Source organism: Astatotilapia calliptera, chromosome 17, assembly GCF_964374335.1.
Source record: "Astatotilapia calliptera chromosome 17, fAstCal68.1, whole genome shotgun sequence".
NCBI lineage: Eukaryota > Metazoa > Chordata > Actinopteri > Cichliformes > Cichlidae > Astatotilapia > Astatotilapia calliptera.
Genome location: NC_137438.1, coordinates 38,597,677 through 38,622,101, shown reverse-complemented (window position 1 = coordinate 38,622,101; position 24,425 = coordinate 38,597,677). Strand labels below are relative to the sequence as shown.

The window sequence follows — 24,425 nt, the reverse complement described above, 5'->3', positions numbered from 1 at the left end:
GCAGAATAAAACGTTTTCAGTGAGACTGTATTGAACGTGCTCTGCTGTTGAGCCAAATACAAATGACAACAAGGTCTTTCATGTTTAATCCACAATAAATGAGGGAAAACTCTGTTTACATTAGCATATTTCATGCAGAGTAAAATGGATCAGCTCACGGAGCAATCCCAAGTAAGCAATCTGAGAAGACGCATTAACATAGAGATGCATGGACAGAAGCTCTGCAAAAGCAAAAGGAGAATGAAGACGATGCTCTACAGCCATTTCAAGGAGGGAGCAGGCGAGCAAAATGAGCGGTGTAGATAGGAAAGATGATGTGAGTTAAAAATTCCAGGTAGGATGGTGTGAGAGGTGGAAAAAGGTGCGTTTAGTTGAGTCACTTTGTTTGCTTTTGTGTGACATTTGTGGCATTTCTGGAATTAGACCAGATTATATGATAAAGATGAACATAAGCACTTCATTTATTTATTTTCTTTAAATCTTCCGCTTTGGTTTGAAATCGCAGCTTCAGACATCCTCATTTCTGTCACGACTGTCTGGCTGTGAACAAATCCCCAGGGTTGCAGGAAACCCCTCCAGGAAGTTGGATGTATTTTGCTATATAATATTCATGTGTGTCTCTGTTCATCTCCCAGGTTGACTCTTACTGCGTGGCCCAATCTCCTTTTACTCTGCTTAATTAATAAATCAGCGTGACATAACGGTGCAGTTAAACGGATGCATTTGCGTATTCTTTGTTCGTGATTACCCGCTTACCCTGAGCATCTGTATCTACTTCAGTTAGTCATTTTCTGGGTTTCCCAGAATACCTTTCACCAGCCCCTAGAAAACCTCTATGTAGCAGTTTAATAAAGGTGGAAGTATTTTAGTGTGATCTCATAGTTTCAGATCCAACCACCCATGTTATTGATGGCTGCAAAGAACTGAAATATGCTGCTTTTATACGTGTGTTAATTAGAAAAAGTTTTTTGTTTTCATCCTTGTATCCATGGCGAATCCCCCCTTTCACCATGTCTGTTCTGTCTGGTTGCAGCGTTTCACGTGTTCCTATTGTGCGGCTACAAGCCAACGCAGTGTAAACAGATGTCTTTTTCAATCAGCAGAGGCTTGCACTAACACAGTAATGCAGAGACGCAGCTACAGGAAGAGATTAGCTTGATGCTGGCTTTGTTGAGAAATGTAGTGATGAGGGAAGGGTTGAAGGGTTTGGCTGTTGGAGAGCAACAGAGGGATTGAGGGCGATGGAAATGTGCAGCAGTGTCTCGTCAGCTGTGCGTGATATGTGCGACTTGTGAGCTGAGTGTGAGTCATTACATATTTGTAGTGCATTTACAGTTTATTGGGCTATAGGCCTGATTCATGTCCAGGCTTATACTAAAGATCTGGGGGGGGGGGAATCCTTGATGTCCTCACTCGACCTGTCAAAAAGTTATTTTTATTCCCATGTATGGACTCTAAACTAAACTAACTCTAAGAACAAACTCTAAGAACAAACTCCAAGTGTAAGAGGTACACACACAAACATACTGCAGGCAGTGAGGTTTTCAGCAGCAGCAGGAGTAAAAACAAAAGCAGCTCCTGCAGGTGACTTAAACGTATAAACCTCATATCTGTACGCAGGCAACATGGCAAAAAGTTGTTACTGCAGCCTGTGAAGCATTAGGACAATCCTTTACCGCATGACTTTTGGTACAGACTGTCCAAAAGATATTTCGTAGTGCTTGTAGAAAAACTCGGTGCTTCATTTTTTGTCGTCTTTATTCTTTATTTCTAATGTTAATTTGTTTGTTGAGACATTACACTCTGTAAATGTCAGTAACTTGTGAAAAATGTAATTATTCCTTTGACCAAACTGTACATGCAAACTGTATTTATTACTTATGATGTAAGTAAGGTGGCACAGAAAGCACACAATTAAAACTAGTGGTTTTGTTTGTTTGTTTTTATAGCTGAGGTACAAAAAGTAATGTAACCTGGAATAACATGTTTGAATTATTCATCAATCCCAGTAATCCCACAGTGCAAGTGAACTTCAAGCAGAAACAAAGCGACCTTTGCATCCATCTTTGTCTTTTAACTCTGAGGCCTCTGTGATGTCAACACAGCTCTTTGACCTCGCTGACCCCGGCTCTTCTGTTGTTGTTTTGTTTGTTTTTTAAATTTTTTATTAGGCATCACCTTTTAGCCAGCACTTTTCAGTACAAATATGTTGTGGAGTTCAGGAGACGAGCATTTCCTGTCCTCTGCTTTTTCTGTGCAGCACAGGTATGTGCGACTCTCATTTGCCACCTTTTCAAATCATCATTCAAACCCCTTGTTTTAACTCCATCGTGCATCTACTTTTATAGTTTATATTGTAAACAGGATCACTAAAGCTTAGCTGATATATCGAGGATGCACCCTGGACAGCTGACACGCACAGACTGAACCAGATACTCTCACTTTCATACCTGCTGATTTAGTTGAGTTAACCTTGGATGGAGCACCTGGAGCAAACCTGAACAAAAAGCTAGCTTGGATGTTTGAACACAAGCATGTGGCTGAGAGGTGGTTGCGCCCAATCATAGTTTATGCTATAAATGAAATGGGGGAAGAGAGTGAGTTAAAGCACTTGAATGTATGTAGGCTGTGGTTTGGGGATGAAATGTAATGAAAAGCTTGAATGATAACACTGAGTTTATATTAAACATGCTTGGTAAATCTCCACAGCCAGTTTTTATTCGTCAGTTGCTGAACAGGATTGTAGCTTTACGGGAAATTTGGATTTGTTTTTACTTAATTATTGTCATCGTATCTTAATCTTGAAATGCTCTTATTCCCACGAACCACACTACTCCAAATAAAGCAATGGTTTTATTTTCTACAATTTAAAAAGAAATATTTATAATTACTACAAAAATGTAATTTTTCATTATATCGCTGACAATAAATGTGACTTTGTCAGAAACACAGAAAGCCATCTCTATTTTCAGAGGCGATTGTGATCATTTGCCATACTCTATTCTGTGCTGTGCTCCCGGTATCTGCCAGTCCAGCGACGTTGTGGGTACGGAGCTTGACGGCAGAAGTAGAAAGGTGGGATCAGTAAAGTATTCTGATCTGAAACTACTTTTTAATTTAGCCATATCAAGCTCATAGGTTTATCAAAGTGTATACAATCTGCTTGTTGACATATCAACCCTGCTTCCTGGTCCAAGCTCTTACTGCTTTTAAAACGTGTTGCAATGCTTTAGGTCATCTTTTATTAATGATAAACAAGCCCCGACAAACAATTGGTCATCGTCAGCCTTGCTGGCTTTTTATTTGGACTATTTAAGTACAGCATGTGTTTAAGCTCATTTTTAAAACCTCACAGTGTAAGTACAGCCCATGGGCTCACAGTCTGGCAGAAATCTGAGGTCACCATCCTCCATCTTCACTGGGTTTAAGTGTTTCTATTATGTGAACCAACATTGCTGCTGTTTAGTTTTGTGCTAATGGTCGGTAATACTGAAAAATGGCAGGATTACATTCTTCTTATTAGGCTTTTTGTGTCACTGTTTAAGGTTTGGTCAGTTGTCCGAAAATGTGAATGACAACTTCTTTGTTGGGAATTTTATTTTTATTGAAACGTAGTATATTTGATTACAAGGTGGATGTAGAGAAGCCAGCAGATCTCACTGGCAGTAACTTTACACTGTGGTAGCACAAACCATAGAGAAATGTTCCTTTTGTTGTGAGGACCTTCCATCAAAAATAAAGGTAACCCATCAGGTCTTCAATTTCTGAGATGCTGGCGCCGCACAAAGACTCTGATTTTCTACACTTAGCTGAGAGTTTTAAAACTGAGCATTAGCAGCTAACACAGAGCTCTGCCCTACACTGATTGTTCTTTCCTTGTATCTGGCTGAGGCATTAGCTCATTGTGTGTTTGACGGCATGTCATGCTAATCAAACAAGGCAGCAGGAGTCCTTATGTGTTACACAGTAATGTAGAGAAGTAACAGGGGGGAGGAAAATGTGGTCAGGCTAATATAAACTGGGACATCAGTTATTGTTCACTTGTGCAAATGACACACTTTAGTTTGTGTAAGTGAATGTTCCCTGTGTGTGTGTGTGTGTGAGTGTGTGAGATAGAGATGATAAATGATGTTGATGAGATGGTCCATCTGCCAGTCATAGCCCAGGAGCTCAGATGGATGACTCACAGCAGATAGGATTTCATTAGCAGACGTCAGGCCAGTCTGCAGAATAGAGGAGTCATTGATTTTCACCGTATCAGCAGAGAGAGGGACAGAAGGGGAGAAAAGGAGACTTTGGGTTTGGAGGACTGCAGCTGAGAGAAAACTCAGTGAAAGTGAACCACACAAAGCACCTGTCATCTGCAGTGCCGCTGTAAGATGCTGCTGAAAGAAGGGTTGTTTGTGTCTATAATGAAAGATGGGCGCAATGGACTTTTCATATTGTGTTTTTCTCTGGGCCATTTTTATGCAAATATCATTGAGACTCATCAGTGGAGGAAGAAGAGGGACTGAGAACGACGTTCGCGTGGAGGATGCACTCTGTAAGTCCAGCAAATGTAGATCTTAAATGCAAATGTGGCAAAGCTTTCACCCTCGTGGCAGTCCGTCACAGTTTCCTACAATCAGGGATTTTGCGTAGCGCCGACGTTACATTCTTGTTTTTCGTTCTTGATTGCGAGGCATCGAGTTCAGTTTTATTTCATTCATCAGACCCTCATTCGATTTTGTTCTAAAAGTCAAATTTTATATGTGACAAACTGATAAAAGGGAAAAACAGAGAGCGATAGAACAAAAAACAAAGTATTCTCTCTGGTTTGTGCCGCTAAACCAAAGTCATGATGTGCAGTCCTTTTCATTATACCAGACTAGTCTCTCCAACATTCATTTCTTTAACAACTTCATTGTTGAAAGACTCGGATCCATATATAACAAATGGCCGAGGCAGATCCACTCTGGTGGAACAAATTAAAGGGTTGGCAAAGGAAGTGACTCCTTCACTGTTTGCCTCGTGTTAACCTCTGTCTATAATTTCTGACAGCTATGCAGTGACAGGGAAACGTCTTGGTCCCGTTTCCTGTGATCAAAGATCGGGCTGCCCAACTCAGTTTTTGAATTTGAGCAGAATATGTCATCTTTAAACGTCAGTAAATGCAAACACAGCATGTACCAAGTGCTTCCTCCCAGAATCACAAGGTTTTCTTTGCTGTTTTTCTCCTCCTGCAAGTCACGAGGCTCTGAGCAAATACTTTGTTACTATTTGAGAACATCAGCATCACTTTTAGTGCCTTATGTCTGCGATAGAAGTGTTTTATATTATTATGATAAGATTAATTTGATGTAAAATATACTTTTCTGTATTTTTATAATTAAAAAAATAATTCGTCTTCGTCTTCTTCGTCTTCCAGTATAGTGCAATCCCAAGTTACTTTCTAAATGTAATCGTGCAACGTGTTAATTTAGTCACTCAGCTTCTCAGCGCCCGCAGGCCATCTCATAATCATCTCTGAGATTGCCTTCCTCAGTAAAATATTTAGTCGTTGTGTCTTTATTTCATTTCATTGACCTAAAATTGAAACTCTTACAGAACACGTGCATTAAAAACATTGTATATGTTCTTTTTAATCACAGGAGAGGGGATAATCCATCTCTGCCCAGCACTTTTTAAACTCTCTGAGAGCACATCAGTGCAAACTGTTCTGCATCTGTGTATGATCCATCTGCACATTCAGCAGGTCGAATGCATTCGATGTTAACTTGGCCTCTTTCTATCTCCATTACTTAAGTGCTGCAGTTATCGCAGGATTCTCTCCTGAAATGGCCCTTTGTTGGTTTAGAAGTAGCAGCTGGTTACATAACATGGAATCACTGCTTTTTGGAAAACCTGTTTACAGCATCGTGTGCTCGATGTTTGCAGCACATATTGACGAATAAAAACACAAAATGATTGAGGAATATCACAGAAAAGGTCCCAAATCTTTAGGATTATGAAAGAAATGAGAATTGTTCTACGTTTTGCCTGTTTTCTTCAATCATTATTATTATTTGTGCATTTCTTTTTTTTGCTGGGTATTTACAAAGTAGGTGCAGTGTGTATGTGTAGCTTGAGTCAACTTGTGGGTTATATAAGCTTTTCCATAACTCCGGGTTGCTGGGCGTTAGTGACGCTGGGAATGATGGTCTGTTCCCTCAAAGTGTTTCCAGATCTTGTGGTTCATACTGGTTTCTCTCCTCTTGTTTTTTTCTTTCTCTCCTTACGTTACGGTTTCTTCCTCTGCCCAGCTTTTCTTTTTCGATACTCGTTTGTGTTTTCATGATTTTAATTTGAGGACCGTCACTGTGAAAACATGCTGTCAGAGGCTTTCCATCATTTTTTTTTTTCTTTGTGAAACATAGACAGTCAGAAATTCTTTCGCCAACCAAAATCTGGCCAAACCTGTAATCTGGGTGTGAATAAGGGAGGGGTGGAAGCAGTGGTCTGCTGTAACCAGAGAGAACTGAGATTAGTGGAGGAACTAAGGCAAATGTAATCCGCAGGAATTTGGGCCGGCTTTTTAGGATCATGTCACAATAAGACGCACGAGAAGTAAAAGACAACACGGTGTGGCGCATTGACTCGACTCCTCTCGCCTGCGTTCTTTCTTCTCTCAGCCCCGCCCCCTTATTGTCCTCATTTTCATAATTGTGAATCAACAAACAAAGTAATTTCCGGTTCTTCCCTCTGGGCACGCGGGAGGAGGACGTGACCAGGTTGCATCTGAGCCGCTGATATGTATCGACATTTTTTTGTTATCGAGCCTCATCTGGGTGAGACCACACACATGCAGCCTGGCAGTGAGCTGTGTGTGCAGAGCTGCTTGTGTGGAAAGCTTCTGATTGTGCGCAGATTTATAACCTGACCTGGGATCAGCTGCTCGTCGCTCTGATCGTTCCCGTCTTTCAGATGTTCCGACACCCTCGTGTCTTTCGCACCACCTCCTCCTCCGTGGCTGGAAAATAGCTGAACTAACAGCAAATACTCAACATATCTAAACTTTAAACACAATATAAGAAAAAACAGACAAACAACAAAATAAAACATTCATAAAGTGGTAATCAGATTTATTTTTTTATTTTCCCTGAATTTTTCTTGGTCCAAGACTTTTTAACTTGGGTTTTTCATTTTTGCATGATTTCATAAGCTTCATTAAAACGCTCAGCTTCAGTTGTTACAAGCATCCAAGGCATAGACAGCATCACAGTTATTTATCTACTTGGTTATTTGATGATGTAGTAAAACACAGTACAATGGTAAGAAAAATGGGATTATGTCTCCTAACAAACGCTTACTTTGTGGCACCTGAATGTGAAACTGTGCTGAGGATCATAAAGGACTTTCAGAGGACTTTGTGTAGCATGACAGGCTTTTTAACTGTCGTTAAATATGCACTTGATTTCATTTGCTCAAGTTTGGCAGTTTTACCATCAAAGCAATTAAGGTGGGCAAATAAACTTAATGTTCCAAGATCCTTATTTTTGCTTGGATGGTTTTCTTGGACTGAAGCCGAGCTCACGGACTGTCGACGTGCCAAAAACTGCACCGCAGCGCCGTGTATTTCCCCTGAACTCAGTTTGTTCTGCTACTCCGTTTTCTCTATAATGTGAAAAATATGAACACTCCTGTGCCAACCGACACGATGACACATTGTGAAGGATTTACTGTGAATTAGCTTCACAAAGGAAACGATGGTAATGCAGCCATGTCAGATTGCACTACACAGCACAGGGGTAAGCCTTTACATGCGCTTATCATTGAAGTGCTTCAGTACATGGGATGCACCGCTTAAGCTTGAAAAAACAAGAACAAACGAGCGAAAGATCACAGGTTGTGTTTGAGCCAAGTGTCTAATTTGTCAGTTTCCAGTGTTGCTCCCTTAACATCTAAACAAATACTGATTGACCTGTCATTGATGACCAGACTTGCTCCTGTTAGTTTGCTAGTATTACTTTCCTACTTTCCCCATATAAAAAGATTAACTGTGTGTGTGTGTGTGTGTGTGTGTGTGTGTGTGTGTGTGTTTCAGCGTGTAATAGAATACATAAGGAAGATTTTAGCTATATTTCCACGACTAACTTCACAGTATTTTTGTAATGAGCATGTGTGTTGATTCTCAATTACATTTTTTATTCTTAATCATTATTAGCAGAATCACGATGGCCTCCTAGGCCTGTTTTATCTCGATCAAGGCTGTGGGTGCATCGCAAACGTTTTCTCACCACAGTCTCGATCCTTTATCCTCCCTCGTCCTCCTGCTCTTCATCCTCCTCCTTAATACTGCCGAGTTCAAACTCTGTGCAAACACCGATCTCGTGGTTTTGAGAAGAAAAAATAACATCCTCTCATCAGTGAATCACGCTTCATTGTACACCCACACTGTCTTGTGCCTCATGGCTCAGCTGCTTTGAGTCACTGTATTTGATATTAAAATGAAGCCAAGACAAGAATCTCTGGATAGTTGGGCCCAGAGAGCACTTTATGTATTTATCACAATCTCAGAACAGATTCTGTGAATCAAGGTAGCTCACAGTGAGCAACAGCTGTCTTTGTAATAAGACGGGAGGTTGAATCGTGCGCTGAGAGCTTGTTTAAATAAAAAAAAAAAAAAGAAAATGCTCAAGCAGCCATAAAGCAAAGTTGGTTCTTTTGTTTGTTTTTTATTTTGCTCCTTCTTTTCTTATCTTCTTACGACAAAGATGGTGGCACTTAGTGGCACACAAGATTAGTTTCCTCTAAATATTTTTTTCCTGAACGACTTTCAGCTTTGCTTAGAGTTACTGTCACCTTGAAGTGAGGTGCTTGCACGTGCTGGTTTTTTGCAAATTGTGCAAAATAATATTTTTTTTCCTTTTTCCTGCAGTTTGTAAAAATGAGTGCATCTCAAAAATGAAACTATGAAGACACTCGAAATAAATTTCCTGTGGTTGGAAACTATTTTATCTAATGTCAAAGGAGCTTGCAAAGAAAAGTGTCTGGACTTCTTTAAGTTGCTTGAAGACGTTTCACCTCTCATCCGAGAAGCTTCTTCAGTTCTGGATTTAAATCCAGTGGGAGTTTCCCCCCACAGAGGGACAAAAGGACCCCCTGATGATCCTCTAATCGCCTGAGCCAAGGTGTGAAACTGGGTGTGGGTCAAAGTCAGCCAGGGTTTCGGATGAGCTCGTTGTGAAACCTGGCCCCACCTTATCCTGCGAATTCCTGAGGTCAGATGGCCCAGGATGTGAGTGGGCGTTAAGGCGTCTGGGGAGGGAACTCAAAGTATTCAAGCAACTTAAAGAAGTCCAGACGCTTTTCTTTGCAAGCTCCTTTGACTTCGATGACCTGGATGACTGAGAACCTTCAGACACATTTTATCGAACCTTTTTACATTTGCCGTTTTGAGGGATATACATGTGAAATTTCTGTAACTACAAGTAGGGCTGGGCCATATCATACCGTTCACGTTAATACCGGTGTAATGTCGGGCAACGATAAGAAAATGAAATATCACGATAGAATATGGGTAAAACGCGCATACGCGGTGCCTTTCTTTTCATACGAAGAATGAGATGTTACACCCCGGCCTAGGCAACCGGCGTGCAACTCAGGAAAAATAGAAAAAAAGGGAAAAAAGGGCCCCCAAGCTCACTGCTCTTAAGGAGGGCGAACTCATAAAAAAAACTAATACGGGCTTCCACAAAAATAATCCCAAAACGAAAGTATCGACCACTATTTTCTTTAAAGCAAAATATGATATTTATTTACATCACAACACAAGGCGCCAAACTATTTACAACGGGGGGGAAGATCGCGACCATGACATACAGAAACACAGGGCTTAAATACATAGGAGCAATTAGGGAATGGATCACAGGAGGGAAACACAGCTGGGGCAAATTAGACCTGACGAGACAAGGAAACGTAAACTGAACACACTAAGATAACACAGACTTTCAAAGTAAAACAGGAAACACATAACAGTCACGCCAAACCAAAACGCCTAAAACAATACACTACCAACGCCGAACCGTAACAGAGAAGAGCGAAAGCGGATCGTTGAATGAAACAGATGAATCTGAACTGGTTTGTAAAAATGCTGCAGCTTCACTGGTGTGGAACTGGTTTAGCTTTCGTCCGTCAGATACACAACAAAGCACTATTTTTGGTAGCGCATGCTAGCGAGCCGTCGTTATTACCGTGTTTGATTTTAAGTGCGCCGTATTTTCCAATCCTTTGATTTTTCTGAAAATCGACAGAGCCCCTTATAATCCCGTGTGCCTTATGTATGAACTCTGGTTATGTTTACTGACCTCGAAATGATTTTATGTACACGGCGCTCGAAAATCTGTCAAATGCTTCAGTACGACTTTGCTAAGCTACGAAGCCGCACCGCTTGATGGATTGTCGGAGCATTACGGCTATCGTAGGCGGAGCCTCGCGGAGTGATACGTACTGTGCTTCAACATAATATTACTGTATTGTGTGTGTATAACCTCTTTAAGTTTTGTGGATATTATACATGGTTATGCTGAGGATATGTCGGCCAGTTTCCACTGGAAATGCCTTTTGGTTAAACTGTCAGCAAGAAATTTGCATTTGCACTGTTAAATTTTTATATTTATTTTAATGCAGATAAAAAACAGCTGCTTGTTTAAGTGAAAATACATTGATGTGTTTTTTTTGCACTAATAAAGTTGTGGAGTTGTAAAGTATTTTGTCTAGTGTCAGTTATTTCGTCAGTTATATCGTTATCGCAGATTTTCGTGATAAATATTTTTGATCATATCGCCCTGCTCTAACTACAAATGTGTGTTTAAAAAAAAATATATATTTTCAATTTTTCTGTAGTTTATTGCACTTTTTTGCAATTTATCTTGTTACTATGGACCTAATGCATGCATATTATTGAAATTTGGGATATGTCAGTTGTATTGATGCATATTAACTTGAAATGCTACAGCAGGTCAAAATATAAAGACTTGGTTCTGTGGTGGGGTTTAAAGGGTTATTAAAATGAATCACATTTGTTTTGTGTTGATGCTGCTGGGCTGTGTCAGAGAGATTATCCTGACCATCTTACTTATGGGATTGAAAACACTGACCACAAGTCAATAAATACATGTAGAGCAGTGTTCAGGCAGTGCTGCAGGAAATTACTTGTTTTCACTCATATTTATATTTTACTCAATGTTCTTTGATAATGACACAGAGCTTCATGAGCCTCTAAATGTCGCTTGTTAGTGTGTGTGTGTGTGTGTAAACTGTTAAACTTCAAAATCATCTTCTTTGCTCACACTGTAGCCTATTGTATTTTTATGTAGCAGGCCCTTTCATTTCTGTTAATTAAAAACTACAGTCAATTCAATTCAACTTTATTTATACAGCGCCAAATCACAACAACAGTCACCTCAAGGCGCTTTATATTGTAAGGCAGACCCTACAATAATACATGCAGAGAAAAAGCCCAACAATTAAAACTGTCTTGATCAATACGTCCAGACGCACTGGATGAACTCATCATGTCTTGAAGCCAACATAATAAGGGACTGGCCTTGCTATTTTAATCTCCAATCACAAGTGAGCGTCTGTTGTAGACAACTTATCAGAATACTTTATTGAGCCCTAGGGAAAATTATTTTTTCGTTACAGTGCTCCATTATAAACAAACATTAACAGAGACAGACAATACACTAACTAAGAATAGCACAATATATACAGGAATATATATACATAAAAGTCACTTGTTAATAAATAGCTGAAAAAGGAAGAACATGTGCAAGAAGGGTGTAGCCGTTGCAGTAAACAGCGTGTTAAGTGGATGCGTTGTACAGGGAGCCAGAGGCAGGAATGATTTCCTGTGTCGTTCAGTGGTGCTTTTTGGTGATCTCAGTCTCTCACTGAACGTGCTCCTGTGACTGACCAGTAGGGATGGGTATCGTTTAGGTTTTATCCGATACCAGTACCAAACCGGTACTTTTGAAACGGTGCCGGTGCTTAAAGAATGAAGAACACACACTTTGTCCAAAAACCTCTCATGTTCAGCTGTTTTCCACTTTTTCTTTGGTCATTTTAGCTTTTTTGGCCAGGGTGAAGGGAGTATCTGCCATCAAACAAGAAGACAGCCGCATGTAGCTATGATGATGTTTGCTAGTTCACCTTACATGCATTAATGTAATAACGTGGTTAGCCTACTCAACGTAAATTACACACTAACAACATTAAGCTACTCACGCAGAGAAGAACGGCTGCTGCCATCATCATCCTCATCATCATTTCTGCTACACTGGCAGGGCTAGGGGCCAGGACTCTATTCTTCGGGTTTTTGGGGGATGTTGCTAACTCCGGGTCCGATAACTGGCAACCCACCCGCAGTAGATGTGCTCGGTGTGAGGTCTCGCAGCAAGCTATCAAATACGGCGCATTTCTCGGCTTTTAAAAAAAACGCTATGCGTCGCCAGGTGTTTCATCGGATTTGAGGTGTTACCTCCTTTGACAGTATCACAGTATCAGCTTAAAGCACTTGTTGCTGCTGAGTTTGCATATTTTGCTGTGAAGTACAGCCAGACTTCGCCTTGGGCATTTTTAATCTGTAGCTCTGCTCTACAAGAACGTACGTACCTGGCCCCACCTACTACGCTTGCAAAGGTAAAATGATTGGCTAGAATCCAGAGTGTGTGACATCTCAGGGAAATAAAGCACCGAAATGTGCGCTGCTTTTCGGTCTGGTTACTACCGTTTATGTCAGAACCGGTGCCATCATGGCACCAGATACCGGTACCCATCCCTACTGACCAGCATGTCATGGAGTGGGTGGGAGGTGTTATCCAACATTGTCTTTATCTTGGACAACATCCGCCTCTCCGACACCACCTTGAGGGAGTCCAGCTCCATCCCCACAACATTGCTGGCCTTACGAATCAGTTTATCGAGTCTGTTGGCATCTGCGACCCTCAGCCTGCTCCCCCAGCATGCAACAGCATAGAGGATCGCACTGGCCACCACAGACTCATAGAAAATCCTCAGCATTTTCTTGCAGATGCTGAAGGACCTCAGTCGCCTCAAAAAATAGAGACGACTCTGGCCCTTCCTATAAAGTGCTGTGGTGTTTTTAGCCCAGTCCAGTTTATTGTCAATGTGTACTCCAAGGTATTTATAGTCCTCCACAATGTCAACACTGAACCCCTTGATTGAAACAGGGGTCAAGTGTTTCCTGGTCTTCCTGAAGTCCACGATCAGTTCCTTGGTCTTTGCCACGTTGAGCTGCAGATGATTCTGCTCACACCACGTGACAAAGGAGTCGACCACAGCCCGGTACTCTGTCTCATCATCCCTGCTGATGCATCCAACCACCGCAGAGTCATCAGGAAACTTCTGAAGATGGCAGGTCTCTGTGCAGTGGCTGAAGTCTGTGGTGTAGAGACAGTCCCCTATGCTGCTGATTATTATTATTATTATTATAATTCTCATCATCTTGAGCAGAAATGTGGTACCACCTAAACACCTTTAAAGCTATTTATCTGAAAGGAATTTCATAATGCAGAATCTTTTTTTCTTTCATGAAAGCCTGTATGTGATGTGAGTTATTATCAGGAAAAAGACTGAGGGGAGATGGCGTTCTTACAAGTTCTTACAGCTCTGAAATGCCACATGCTTATACAGGGAAGGGAGATATCCTCCTTTGGGTGGAGATTCAACTATGCTGCTATATTTCAGGGCACTGTCAGACTAATGTGGCCAAAAGAAGCTCTACTGTCCCCCCTCCCCTCCCCAGTGGCAGCGGCGCTGATGTGTTTTGATAGGAGGGCATGACTGAAATAGCCACGGACTTGTCTTGAGGGAGAAGTCTGAGGCCTGGCAGTGGTTAGGACAACTGTATGCTGGCATTAGTCATATTTAGGTGTGTGTGTGTGTGTGTGTGTGTGTGTGTGTGAAAACATTTGAAAAGCTCTTGTAAGAAATCATTGCCTTTTGTCTTATTAAAGTTTCAAATATACATATGTTTATGTACCGAAATCATTACCTAACTTGGGGTTTGCTGATGCTTTAACAATTATGCTTTCAAAAATAAAAACAGCTTTATCTTTGATCATTTTATCAGAAATATACATTTGGTAACTATATGAAGGAGGCCGAAGTCAGAAGGTCACGCTGTGGCACGAGCAGGATCACTTTAAGGGGTGTCCTCGATTCTCATGTCAGCATCTCATATGTGTAAAGATTTTTTGTCAGCAAATTAGACATTTCCCCCCGTGTCCTTACACCAATGATCTATGTTAATAGCTACTTTGTTGGCTCTGCAGCAGGGTCATTTGTAGCGCAGTCCTTGGTGGATGCTATTTGGAGCCTGGGGATGAGAAGCTTGAGTGCAGGCTGTTTATAGTGAAGCAGGGGATGAGCAATAATGGGACGCAGGAAGAGATGGACACAGAGAGGTAATAAATAGCAACTCTGGTTCTAGCTAATGTTTCATTTTTTAACATTTAATATGTTGTAAATCTCTGATGTTTAAGGAAACTTGAATAAATAAGGAAGGTTTTAATTAAGGATGAAATGCTGTGATGGCAGCAGTGTGAAAGAAATTTGTCTGTACCTATGACAGCATCATAAACCTAAAAGAATAAATACAACACTAAATATCGAGTAATAAAGAGAGTGCAGACATATAAGGCTGCATCACCACCATCCTCACATTCAGTTTTTGTTCATCTCTGCACCAACCGCTCGCACGCCGCTGTTTGGTTTCTGGCTCTGACCCACTTTATTTAGAGGTGTGTGACGTCACTCAGTGTGTGCGTGCATCAAAACTATCCACTTCCTAATATGCGTACGTGTGGAGTTGTGTGTTCATTGTGGATACATTGTTACTGCGAGCGTTGCACACGATGGCTGACAGCGCAGCCACCTGGCCTGTACAGTCAAGTTCTAATTTTAGCATTCACAAACTGGCACTCTCTTTGTCTTACACACACACACACACACACACACACACACACACACACACACACACACACACACACACACACACACACACAGAAGAGATTTACTCCTGGTGGTGATATCTGGAGGTTTTCATAGGCCGTGCCCCCACATGGCAGTTTCCTGTTTGTTCTCCAAGGTAATGAGACTGCGGGGGGGGGGGGGACACTTCCACTGACACGATGTCGTCTCCCCTTCCCCTCTGACTTCTATCTCCATTTCGGAGGTAGTTGAGATGAAGATCAGAGAACTGGCAGATTAAATCCAGAGACTAGCAGAGAAGAAAGTAGATGGAGAATATAGAATAAATTGCTTCCTTCCTTCCTCTGCAAGCAGAGATAAAATGGTTGTAAACAGGGAAGGCTGAATGATTTGAGAGCTTCCTCGTTTGTGCAAATATTTGTCTTTGGAATGAGCTGACATACTTTGTCATTAAATCCATTTGGCTTCATTTTTGAAGGTTAATTCTTAGTTTGTAACTACTGAATAGGAGCATGTGCTTTTCATTAGCACGTCTTTAGTTAACAGATATCTTTTCAGACTGCAAGGCTGCAAAAACAGTACTTGAAATAAAATAGAAGCTGCATTCAGCTACATGTCTGCTTGAGATAATAGAGGTCTTTCTTTTTTTGCCTGGGTATCATTGCTGGTACACTGGGAGGTCAGAGAAGGGTTTCTTTCTCTCACGTCTTCTCTTCCTTCTCCCTCTCAGAGCCAGTAAGATGAATGAGTCACTCCAACAAAAGAGCCCTTTAAACCGCTTGTTTGCATTGCGCCGGTCGATCTCTGTTTCTTTACTGTACGTCAGTCTGTCTGCATCCCATCTCCCTGCTCGCTGCTGTTTGTCTGCAGTTGTTTATTTTTCTGTGTGCTCGTTTCTGTGCCTGCCTGCCTTCGTCCTGTATCGCTAATTACTTGCCTGCCTGCCTGTCAGTGGATCCACATGCTTTTCCTCGTGCTTAGTCAACAGCATGACTCAATACCCACTAGGGCTGAACGATTATGGAAAATAATCTAATTGCGATTTTTTGCCCCAATATTGCGATTGCGATGCGATATGCGATTATTTTTTAAGGTCTTTGTCTTCTGTATTATTAAACAAAGACAAGCAATACATCATATAGTATGGCCAATACTATATTACATTAATTTTAAACTGTTCTTTCCTGGAAGACAGACCTCTGTTATGATGACATGAGGTGATGCATGAATTGATGACTGACATTTTTATTTAACTTCTTCAATCACAACAGTATATTTGAACATACACAATAGTTTATTTTTAGCTTACAAACATCTGAGCATAAAGTGCTGACAAGGAACCCTGGTGTAAACATTAAAATGAAAGTCAGTACAATGTGCAGATTGCAGAAATATACATAAACAAAATCAGTGGCTTTACCACACTCAGTTTTTCGACATCTGTGAACTACTAGACAGTCATTCAATTAAAAAATAATACTAAATAAATAAAACTAATAAATAAAAAATACACACATCTTACTGATCTCTGCAGTCAGTAACATTACACATAAAGTGCAAACATAATAGCAATTGTATAAACACACACACAAACACGCCTTTAAAATTTAAAGGCGTGAAATTGGACGGTCTAGTTCTGATTAGCGTCACCGCTGTCTCGGTGGAGTTTAATAAACTCGGCCGTCTGCTTCTTGCTATCTAAAATATAACCAGACACTGGTGTAAATTCTCGACTGTCCCATACTTCTGTTTAATAAGTTTTCTGTTTGACGTTTAGTCAGCTGTGTGAAAACCAAGGAGGAACCCACCCGGGGGATTAATAAAGTTTTATTTTATCTAATCTAATAACTTTAATCTCAGCCAAACCGATTTACTCACGAACAAACAAAACACTGAAAAAAGCCCAACAATAACATTTTTAGGTTGTCTAAGTGACTTATATATCACGTTTAACCCGAGCAGCGAAACTCCGCGGTGATCTGAAAATGATGTGCCGGGAGTTGTGCCGTTCTCGGCCGCATCAGTAACCCTCGAGCTCCCGGCTAGCTGTCGAGCTGGTGGGTAGCAGACGCCTCTGAAAACGTCGAAGCACTTTTGCAAATATGGGATATCTTGATAAACCGAGCAGATATTTGATGTTTACACAACTACTTTCTCGCCTGAAAATATGTTAAAAGTTTATTTTGTGACCCAGAAAGATTAGTATGAGTAATTTTAAAACTTAGTAGCGGCCGCCATTGTTGGAAACTGGAGTTTGGCTGGGCCGCGCTATGAATTCTGGGATATGGTAGTAATTTGGACAGCCTTCGGCGCGTCGCTGTGACGTAATCGGTCTACAAATGCGGCCTCAGGAGGATGCAGCCCATGAATTTGGACATGTCCAGAGTATAATCGCAGCCTTTGCGGTTAGAAAATTGCACTTGATCATGTCGCGATATTATCGCAAATGCGATATATCGTTCAGCCCTAATACCCACAACAACTCAACACACCATCTTCCCGTCGCAGTTGTCCCCTGCCACTCTCCCACCTGAGCGCGCTCCGACATGCACGGCACACACCAGCTTATCATTTCCAAACATGTTGTTTTATCCAAGCAAAAGACGTCGAACACGTTTTAAAAATGAGTTTAAGATATTTATTCCATGTCTAAATGAAATGAGCTCCCATTTTTTTCCTTCTTTTTCATTCAACACCTCTGCTGTTAAATCTCAGTGGTGTATTATCTTCCTTTCTGATTACTATGCACAGCAGCACAGGTCTCGCATTCAGAGTCTGGAGTGGCCTGGCATGGTCTCTACTGCTGTAGCTGGCAGCATTAGCTGTGTATGTGTGTGTGTTTTTCTGGTTGGCGAGCAGATTGAGCCTCTTTGTCTCTTCCCCATTTGGAGCAGCTTGTTAACGGCCTCTGAGCTGCTGCTGCAGAAGCAGAGCTGTTCTCCACATGTATGTTGGCCCATGGCTACATGCAGGAGTTTTATTTTTATCCATGTGCGATTTGGAGTTTGTTTCCAGAGCATTGTTTAATGTTTTGGTTCCTTTGTTTCTTATATAGCTAGGGCTAATGCAATAGATCCCAGATGTGTAAGGCGTCAGGAAATAACGCAGTAGGTGCTGTACACGGACTTGGTTTGCTTTAGTTTCCTGCTGACAGTAGTCGATGAAATTGTAGTGAAATAAAAAAGCAGAATAGCACACATTTTTTAAAAACGGGTGGAATATCCACCAAACATGGATCATAAAGATGGATCGGTGCATCTTGCACCCCTCTGCATCTGTTTTTTTTGTATTCTTGAGGCTCCGTAATTGCACAACTGCAGCTGTGCCCCTCATTTCCTAATTTGCCTTTTCTACCTGACAACACATCAGGTATACAAGACGGGTATTTTTCTCAGAGGTGTTTTGGTTTGTGTCTATGTGCTCTGTTTGTCTACCTGCAAAAATTCCACATGAGCACTGAGCAAGTAATATACAATCTTCAGGTTAATCGTCATGGCAACAGCATGTAATGAGCTCTTTTGCACATGTGCTCAGTTTAATAATTGCAGTTGTTCAAGGTGATGGTTTGTTTTTATGGAAGACTGTTAGTGACAAACACTCGATTGAGGCTGCAGGGTAGATCTCACAGAGATGTGATAACACCATCTCTTGTTCAGCTTCCTCCTCCTCCAAGGTTGGCCTGAGCCACACATTTTTAACAAATCAACATTATTTGAATTCCATAGAAATTAGTACAGAGACCCACAGTCTTCTAGGGAAAAAAATGTGGTGTGCTGTTGCTCTTCAAGTGCCTTGTAGTTTTTTAGATTTGGCAGTGTCCTGTCCTGTTTGGCTTCATGTCCTTTGGCTTTTCCTGAAATTGCATTACTGTGTCTTGAGAAGAGACCACTAATTACGTTAGCACATCCTTCTGAACGGAAGCCATCAAGTCATTAAATAGTATGCACCACAAACCCTGTTATTTCCCTCTTTGTTAATGAACTCCTGCCACACACATTCATGCATTCATGTCATGGTGCAGGTCCTGCACTGGTCCTAACAAGGAATAATCATTTATTGGGTTATTTAAAAATACAAACGTTTGGTGGAGTCGTGTGTGAATACAAATATCTGTTCTGATGTATTTTTATGTGTGCGTATTTCAATGCTAAACATTGTAATGACCTCCAATAAAACGACATTTTCCTTGTTCATTATACTGTGTTATTGTCCTTTTCTTGCACTCTTTAATTATTGGGAGTGCTGTTTTATAGTAGATGGACATGAAATAAAAATAAGCTTCATAAAAGCAATAAGAGGTAATTCCCATAAAACAAAATAGTCCTGCAGGGTTGAACTCATTTAAGGTAATGTGCGCTGAAAGAGCCAAACAACACACATACATGTGCATTTTCTTAGTACAGCTGTGAATATGTCAGCTGCTGCTTCAGGGAAGTAGTAGAAACAAACCCCAAAATAGAAGTAAAGGGGTATTTATTTAAGCTGTCAAATCTGAAACAAGTAAGATGTCAAGAAAGAACTGGATTTCTGACATTTTGGTTCACTTTGAAAACCATCACGGCCCAGAATCTTCCTGCTGGCCTTAACTGAGCCTCACGAGAGGAAACATATAAAAGTAAACGACTTTTATGCTTCCAACTGGATTTTTGTATTTTTAGTCAAAACAACTCTTTAGCTAATGCTACAGCGACACTAGGAAAACACCGACCGGAGACTGTGCGATGAACAAAATTGTGACACGAACGATCGTGTTGCCTTTGAAAATGAGATCGGGTTCATCGCTCTTTGAAGCAGCTTTGGTGCATTCAGATTGTGATTTAACCCTTTCATGCATGGATTTTTACAACCTCAATCAGGATTTTTATTCATCTTTAGGCATAAAAAAAGATTTTTGAACTTCATTCTTTTTAAAACATGTACTTTTCAAAGAGTTTTTTTTACATGTCCACTTAGTCAGTCCACTGGCTGACCAGTGGGTGGCAGGTATGGAGTGGTTTGAGCAAGTATACCATCAAGACTGACACAAATAAAAGAAAACAGCCTTTGAATAGCTGTCCACTGTGGTGACCGCTGCGCGTGAAGGGGTTAAACATTTAGTCTGCTGTCGATCTGTTAGTTTGGGATCGAATGGGGTCAAGTTGATAATAATAACATGTGTGATGGGACGGCGATTAACTGGTAAACTGGCAGTCGCAAATTTGTTGCCATCTATGTTCTCAGAAAAATTCACGTTTACCTCAGATTTCAAACAGCAGTTTGTCTATAAAGATTCATGTAGTTGCTGCAGGTTGGTGATTTAACTGAATGATGATAAAGGTGCTCGACAATCTTATTATTATTTTTTTAAAATAGCCACAACACAAACATTTAGCACCCAGCTGTCACGTCCCCCATCAAAAACGCAAAGATGAGTCATGCTCGTTGCTGCAGACTGACTCAGGTTACATGAGTCTGCAGTCATTTGCAAACCGGTCTGTCTGCAAGCGTTTGCAGTCAGTTCACATCAGGCCGTGATCGTTTGGAGACAGGTTGCCTCCCACCTGGTGACCTGTGCAGTTACTGTGGGATCAGGTTGGTTGGTTGTGTTGCATGATCAGTCTGTTGGAGACCAGTTGGTTGTTGCAACTATTTGCAGTACTTTAAGGTTTGGCACCAAAAAAACTTTCTGCGTCAGTGGGTCCACTGATTATTATTTATTTATTCATTTTATTCCCATTTATGTTTGTTTACTTGCTTACTTATTCATTGGTTTCCTAGTTGCAACCTCATTAAAACTAGGAAAACTCCACCCCAGTGTGAGCGAGCCATAAGTCAAACTGTTCAAAGATTAATCGGACAGGACGATATCAGACTAAAATAAATGTCTGTGCCTTGGTAGCCCAGCTGTTGAAGGAACAATTTAAGCTCCTTCCATCCGTTATACTAAAGGCTGAGAGAGAGCACGCTGTGTCCTCATCTGGAAGCCTCCCACAGATGGTTCACTGAGATCAGGAGGGGAAACTGGTCTGGGAAAGCCAGAGATTGAAAGAAGAGATTGCAGTTTGGCATCGCGAAATGAAGTCGTCTGTACTTTGAAAGGGAAAGGGGTAAAGCTCGACATCAGTTGAGGGGAGGAGCTGTCTGTGTATGTGTGCAAACGACACATACGTATGTACTCACAGGGACACACAAACAGCATGATGGCTTCCACAGTCGCCCTGCTGAAGTACATGAAAGTAATAATACTTGTTGTGTTTTGGTACTTTGTCGCTTCGCTGAAGGCCATCGATGGCTGTTTGTTTAAGGTCTGTAACGTGTTAGACGGGTGATGCATTACCATAAGATGAAAGGATAAGAAAGCGTTAAAAGAAAAACGGAAACCTTCCTGCTCTTCATCCACGACCTCAGTGACCTCACTGATTCAAAGCCGATGTTTTCATATGAAAGAGTACTCATCGTGTGCCTCATGTAGCCACGCAAAGTGGAAATAAGATTTCTGACCTTACCTAAACTCTTATTTTTGACCTTGCCTTTATAGAAACGAGCACTTCTTTCCAACACCTGATCTACTCGTGTCCGTCAGAATTCATGACGCTCTTGGCATCATGAATATTCTGCAGTGGTGTGTGTGTGTGTGTGTGTGTGTGTGTGTGTGTGTGTGTGTGTGTCTACCTTTTCGTATATAAAGACAGATCATGTCCTTACGTGCAACATATGAAACTGCCTTTAGTCTTTCTGTATGTGTGCTGGTGCTGATTATAAGCAGCGGGATATTTATTTGAACCTTGACAGTCACCATTAATAGGATGCAAGGCTGAATATGTTGGCAGAATCAATGGGAGAGTATTTCTGGGCGAGAGCGTCTGTGTCCTGGAGGCCTTCTCAGATTGATTTCTCATTCTGATGCAAAATTAGTCGAGTGGAGAAATGAAATAAAAACATGGAAAAAATGTAAACAAGCTGCAGGTACTCTCCTTTTTTCCCTGTGGGTCTGCTGTAGTAGTCTGCTGAGCTTCGGTGTGGTTTCCTGTTATCCAGCTTATGACACTTCTTAGGTGAGCAGAGGACTGTAGACGCTCTTAATTTTTAGCAGGAGACTACAATGATGATATTTGTCTTTTATTCATGAGTAGGGTCACTGGTGTTGAATTTGAGTACCAGAACACATCAAGGACGGGAGCATGATACCGTTTTGTGTGTGTGTGAAGTAGCATCAAGTTTCTGGTTGGAGACTTGTGTGTAACTGCATGTGGTATGAGGAGAAAAAATAGGTTGGTCCTTAGATTATGTGATGAGATCGCAACCACACAAAGAGGAGGAAGTATGAGAGTAAGGGAAACATTGGAGAAGAAATGGAGGACAACTGGGCCTTCATTTGGGGTAAGAAAGAGGTGCGAGCATTTGAGTTTGTTTAGCCTAATGTAACTAAACATGACTCATTTCATAGACAGGAGGACTAAGCTGGGACTAGGAGAAGATTACATATTTAATTTTTAGAACTTGAAGCTGGACTAATGTGCTGGTCAACTGGCAGAGTCGTTTTTGTAGAGTAATTCCTGAACAAACAGGATACTTTGTGCTTAAATTGGTAAAACAGGAGAAAGTCCAGAAGTTTCATGTGAACAATGTCTGCATTTCTTGTTTTTCACCTTTTGTCCCGCAGCTGTACCAAGTCCACGGAGTAAATGCGTTTTGTTTTAAGGCATGAACTCGCCCGAGCTTCCTCGAGGCCTAAACACACCAGCGCTGTAATCATTTGTGTTGTGTTTCAATGAGCGGCTCCAGTAGAGCTTCAGGAGATGTGAGGTGATGTGTAGGTGAGATTATGACTGTAGAAGGCTGGTTTGGTATGACCCCTGAATTACTGAGTAATTACCAACTCCAGTAACTTTATGGCTGATTTTGTTCTCACCTTGTGAGTTTGTCTGCTTGATTTGATGTTTATTTGTCTGCGAGCATTTTGAGCTAGTAATCACATTCCTGTTCAGTGCATTAAAAGTCAGCAGTTTCTCAGCGGCTGCTTTCTTGATGTTCGCTGTGCTCAGAAAACTTTGTTTTCATCCTTTTTTTTGACCTCGCATTGATGCAACTAGTCACTAAATAACACATAAAACATTTTCTTTAATTTCCTGGGTGATGGATGAGTCGTTCACTGAGCCTTTAACCCACGAAACCGTCAACTTCTAGTCACGTCTTTGTGTCTGCATAGAATAATTCACCTTTTTCTCTTTTCAGGATTGAAAAAACGTACCAGGAAGGCCTTTGGGATACGGAAGAAAGAGAAGGACAATGATTCCGCGTAAGTCCTCTGTTGTGTTGTTTGATCCACGCACAGAGCTTATTAGTGCTTCACTATGATGCTGTGAAGTGGAGCTACAGGCTGACTGAACACTCGGGGGGGGGGGGGGATGATATGTGACAGTAGGTTATGCATATTTATGGCAGAAGAATGAAGGGATTGTGGTCAGGAAGAACAATTACAGGATTAATATTAAGTGTGGTTCATGTCAAATACATGAAATGCTAGACAGCAGCTTCCTGTAATCATCTACGGCCCAAGGGTCTTCCAGCCAATTACGAGTCACTGCTGAATACTGTATAGACTTTATAGACCACTTTATTGTATGTCATGTGTTATTTAGGATCTCTAAAATAATACACCAGCTTACAATACTTGTTGCTTGTTTTTTGTGTAAGATAAAGGGAAGAAATGTTCTGCATTTATGTAACTACGACAGTCATAATACAGGAAACTGCTGCCTTTGGCGTTTGTTTAGTCAATCTTTGAATTTTTGTAGCCATGTTCTAATCCTACACAAAACAGTTGAAGTGTTATGAACCTGCGTGTCTGTGGAAGTGTGATCATGTGAAAACTGGATTAATCAGAAAAAGACTCACTTAAATGAAGAAGTTGTGTCTTAAGTAACATTTTCCTTTCTTTTGGTTTGCACAGGGGGTCTCCAGACAGAGATGGTGTAAGTAACAGAAACGATCTAGTACATAAACAGTTTTATGTATTTATTAATTGGGGTTTATGTAAGCCTGTGTCATCAGAGAAATTTGTGAGGCACATTGTTTTTGTGTTTTTTCTTTTTCTGTTCTTTTCACCTGACAGGAACCTCGAGAGGTTGAATCGGTACTGAGCTCAGCTTTTTAGACTAGACCACACTCTAGAGAAGTGTAGTGTGTAGAGCTTAGACTGGTCATAGACGTCGCAGTATGTTCTTTAACTCATCAGCCTGATGCAAGTGCAGCTGTTTCAGCTATCTGTTCTTTAGCGCACTCTCTGAGGAAGCTTTGTGGGGGTGTGGGGGGGCGTTAGGGGAACAACACCAAGTCATGTTCAGCTCCATCAACTAACATTAAAAAAAACCCAAAAAACAGCCAATTTGATGACTTGAAGAGCCGCTAACGTAACAGAGTAGCCTCAGAGTAAAAGCTTTGTGACTTAAATCTGGAGGTTCAAGGTGTTT

General features: G+C 41.1%; 1 protein-coding gene across 13 annotated transcripts in view; it reads left to right on the top strand.

Moving 5' to 3' along the window:
* The window catches only part of sgip1a (SH3GL interacting endocytic adaptor 1a), an 84,966-nt gene that overhangs the window by 31,250 nt on the left and 29,291 nt on the right, over positions 1-24,425 (top strand). For 8 of the 13 annotated variants that reach the window (XM_080291686.1, XM_080291688.1, XM_080291685.1 and 5 more), the window contains 2 exons: positions 23,188-23,251; positions 23,906-23,927. In XM_080291686.1, the coding sequence (XP_080147812.1) occupies positions 23,188-23,251; positions 23,906-23,927 (86 nt within the window). Of the gene's footprint in view, positions 1-23,187; positions 23,252-23,905; positions 23,928-24,067; positions 24,089-24,425 lie in introns of all 13 variants that reach the window. The other 5 variants (XM_080291684.1, XM_080291689.1, XM_080291690.1 and 2 more) reach the window with 1 other exon arrangement.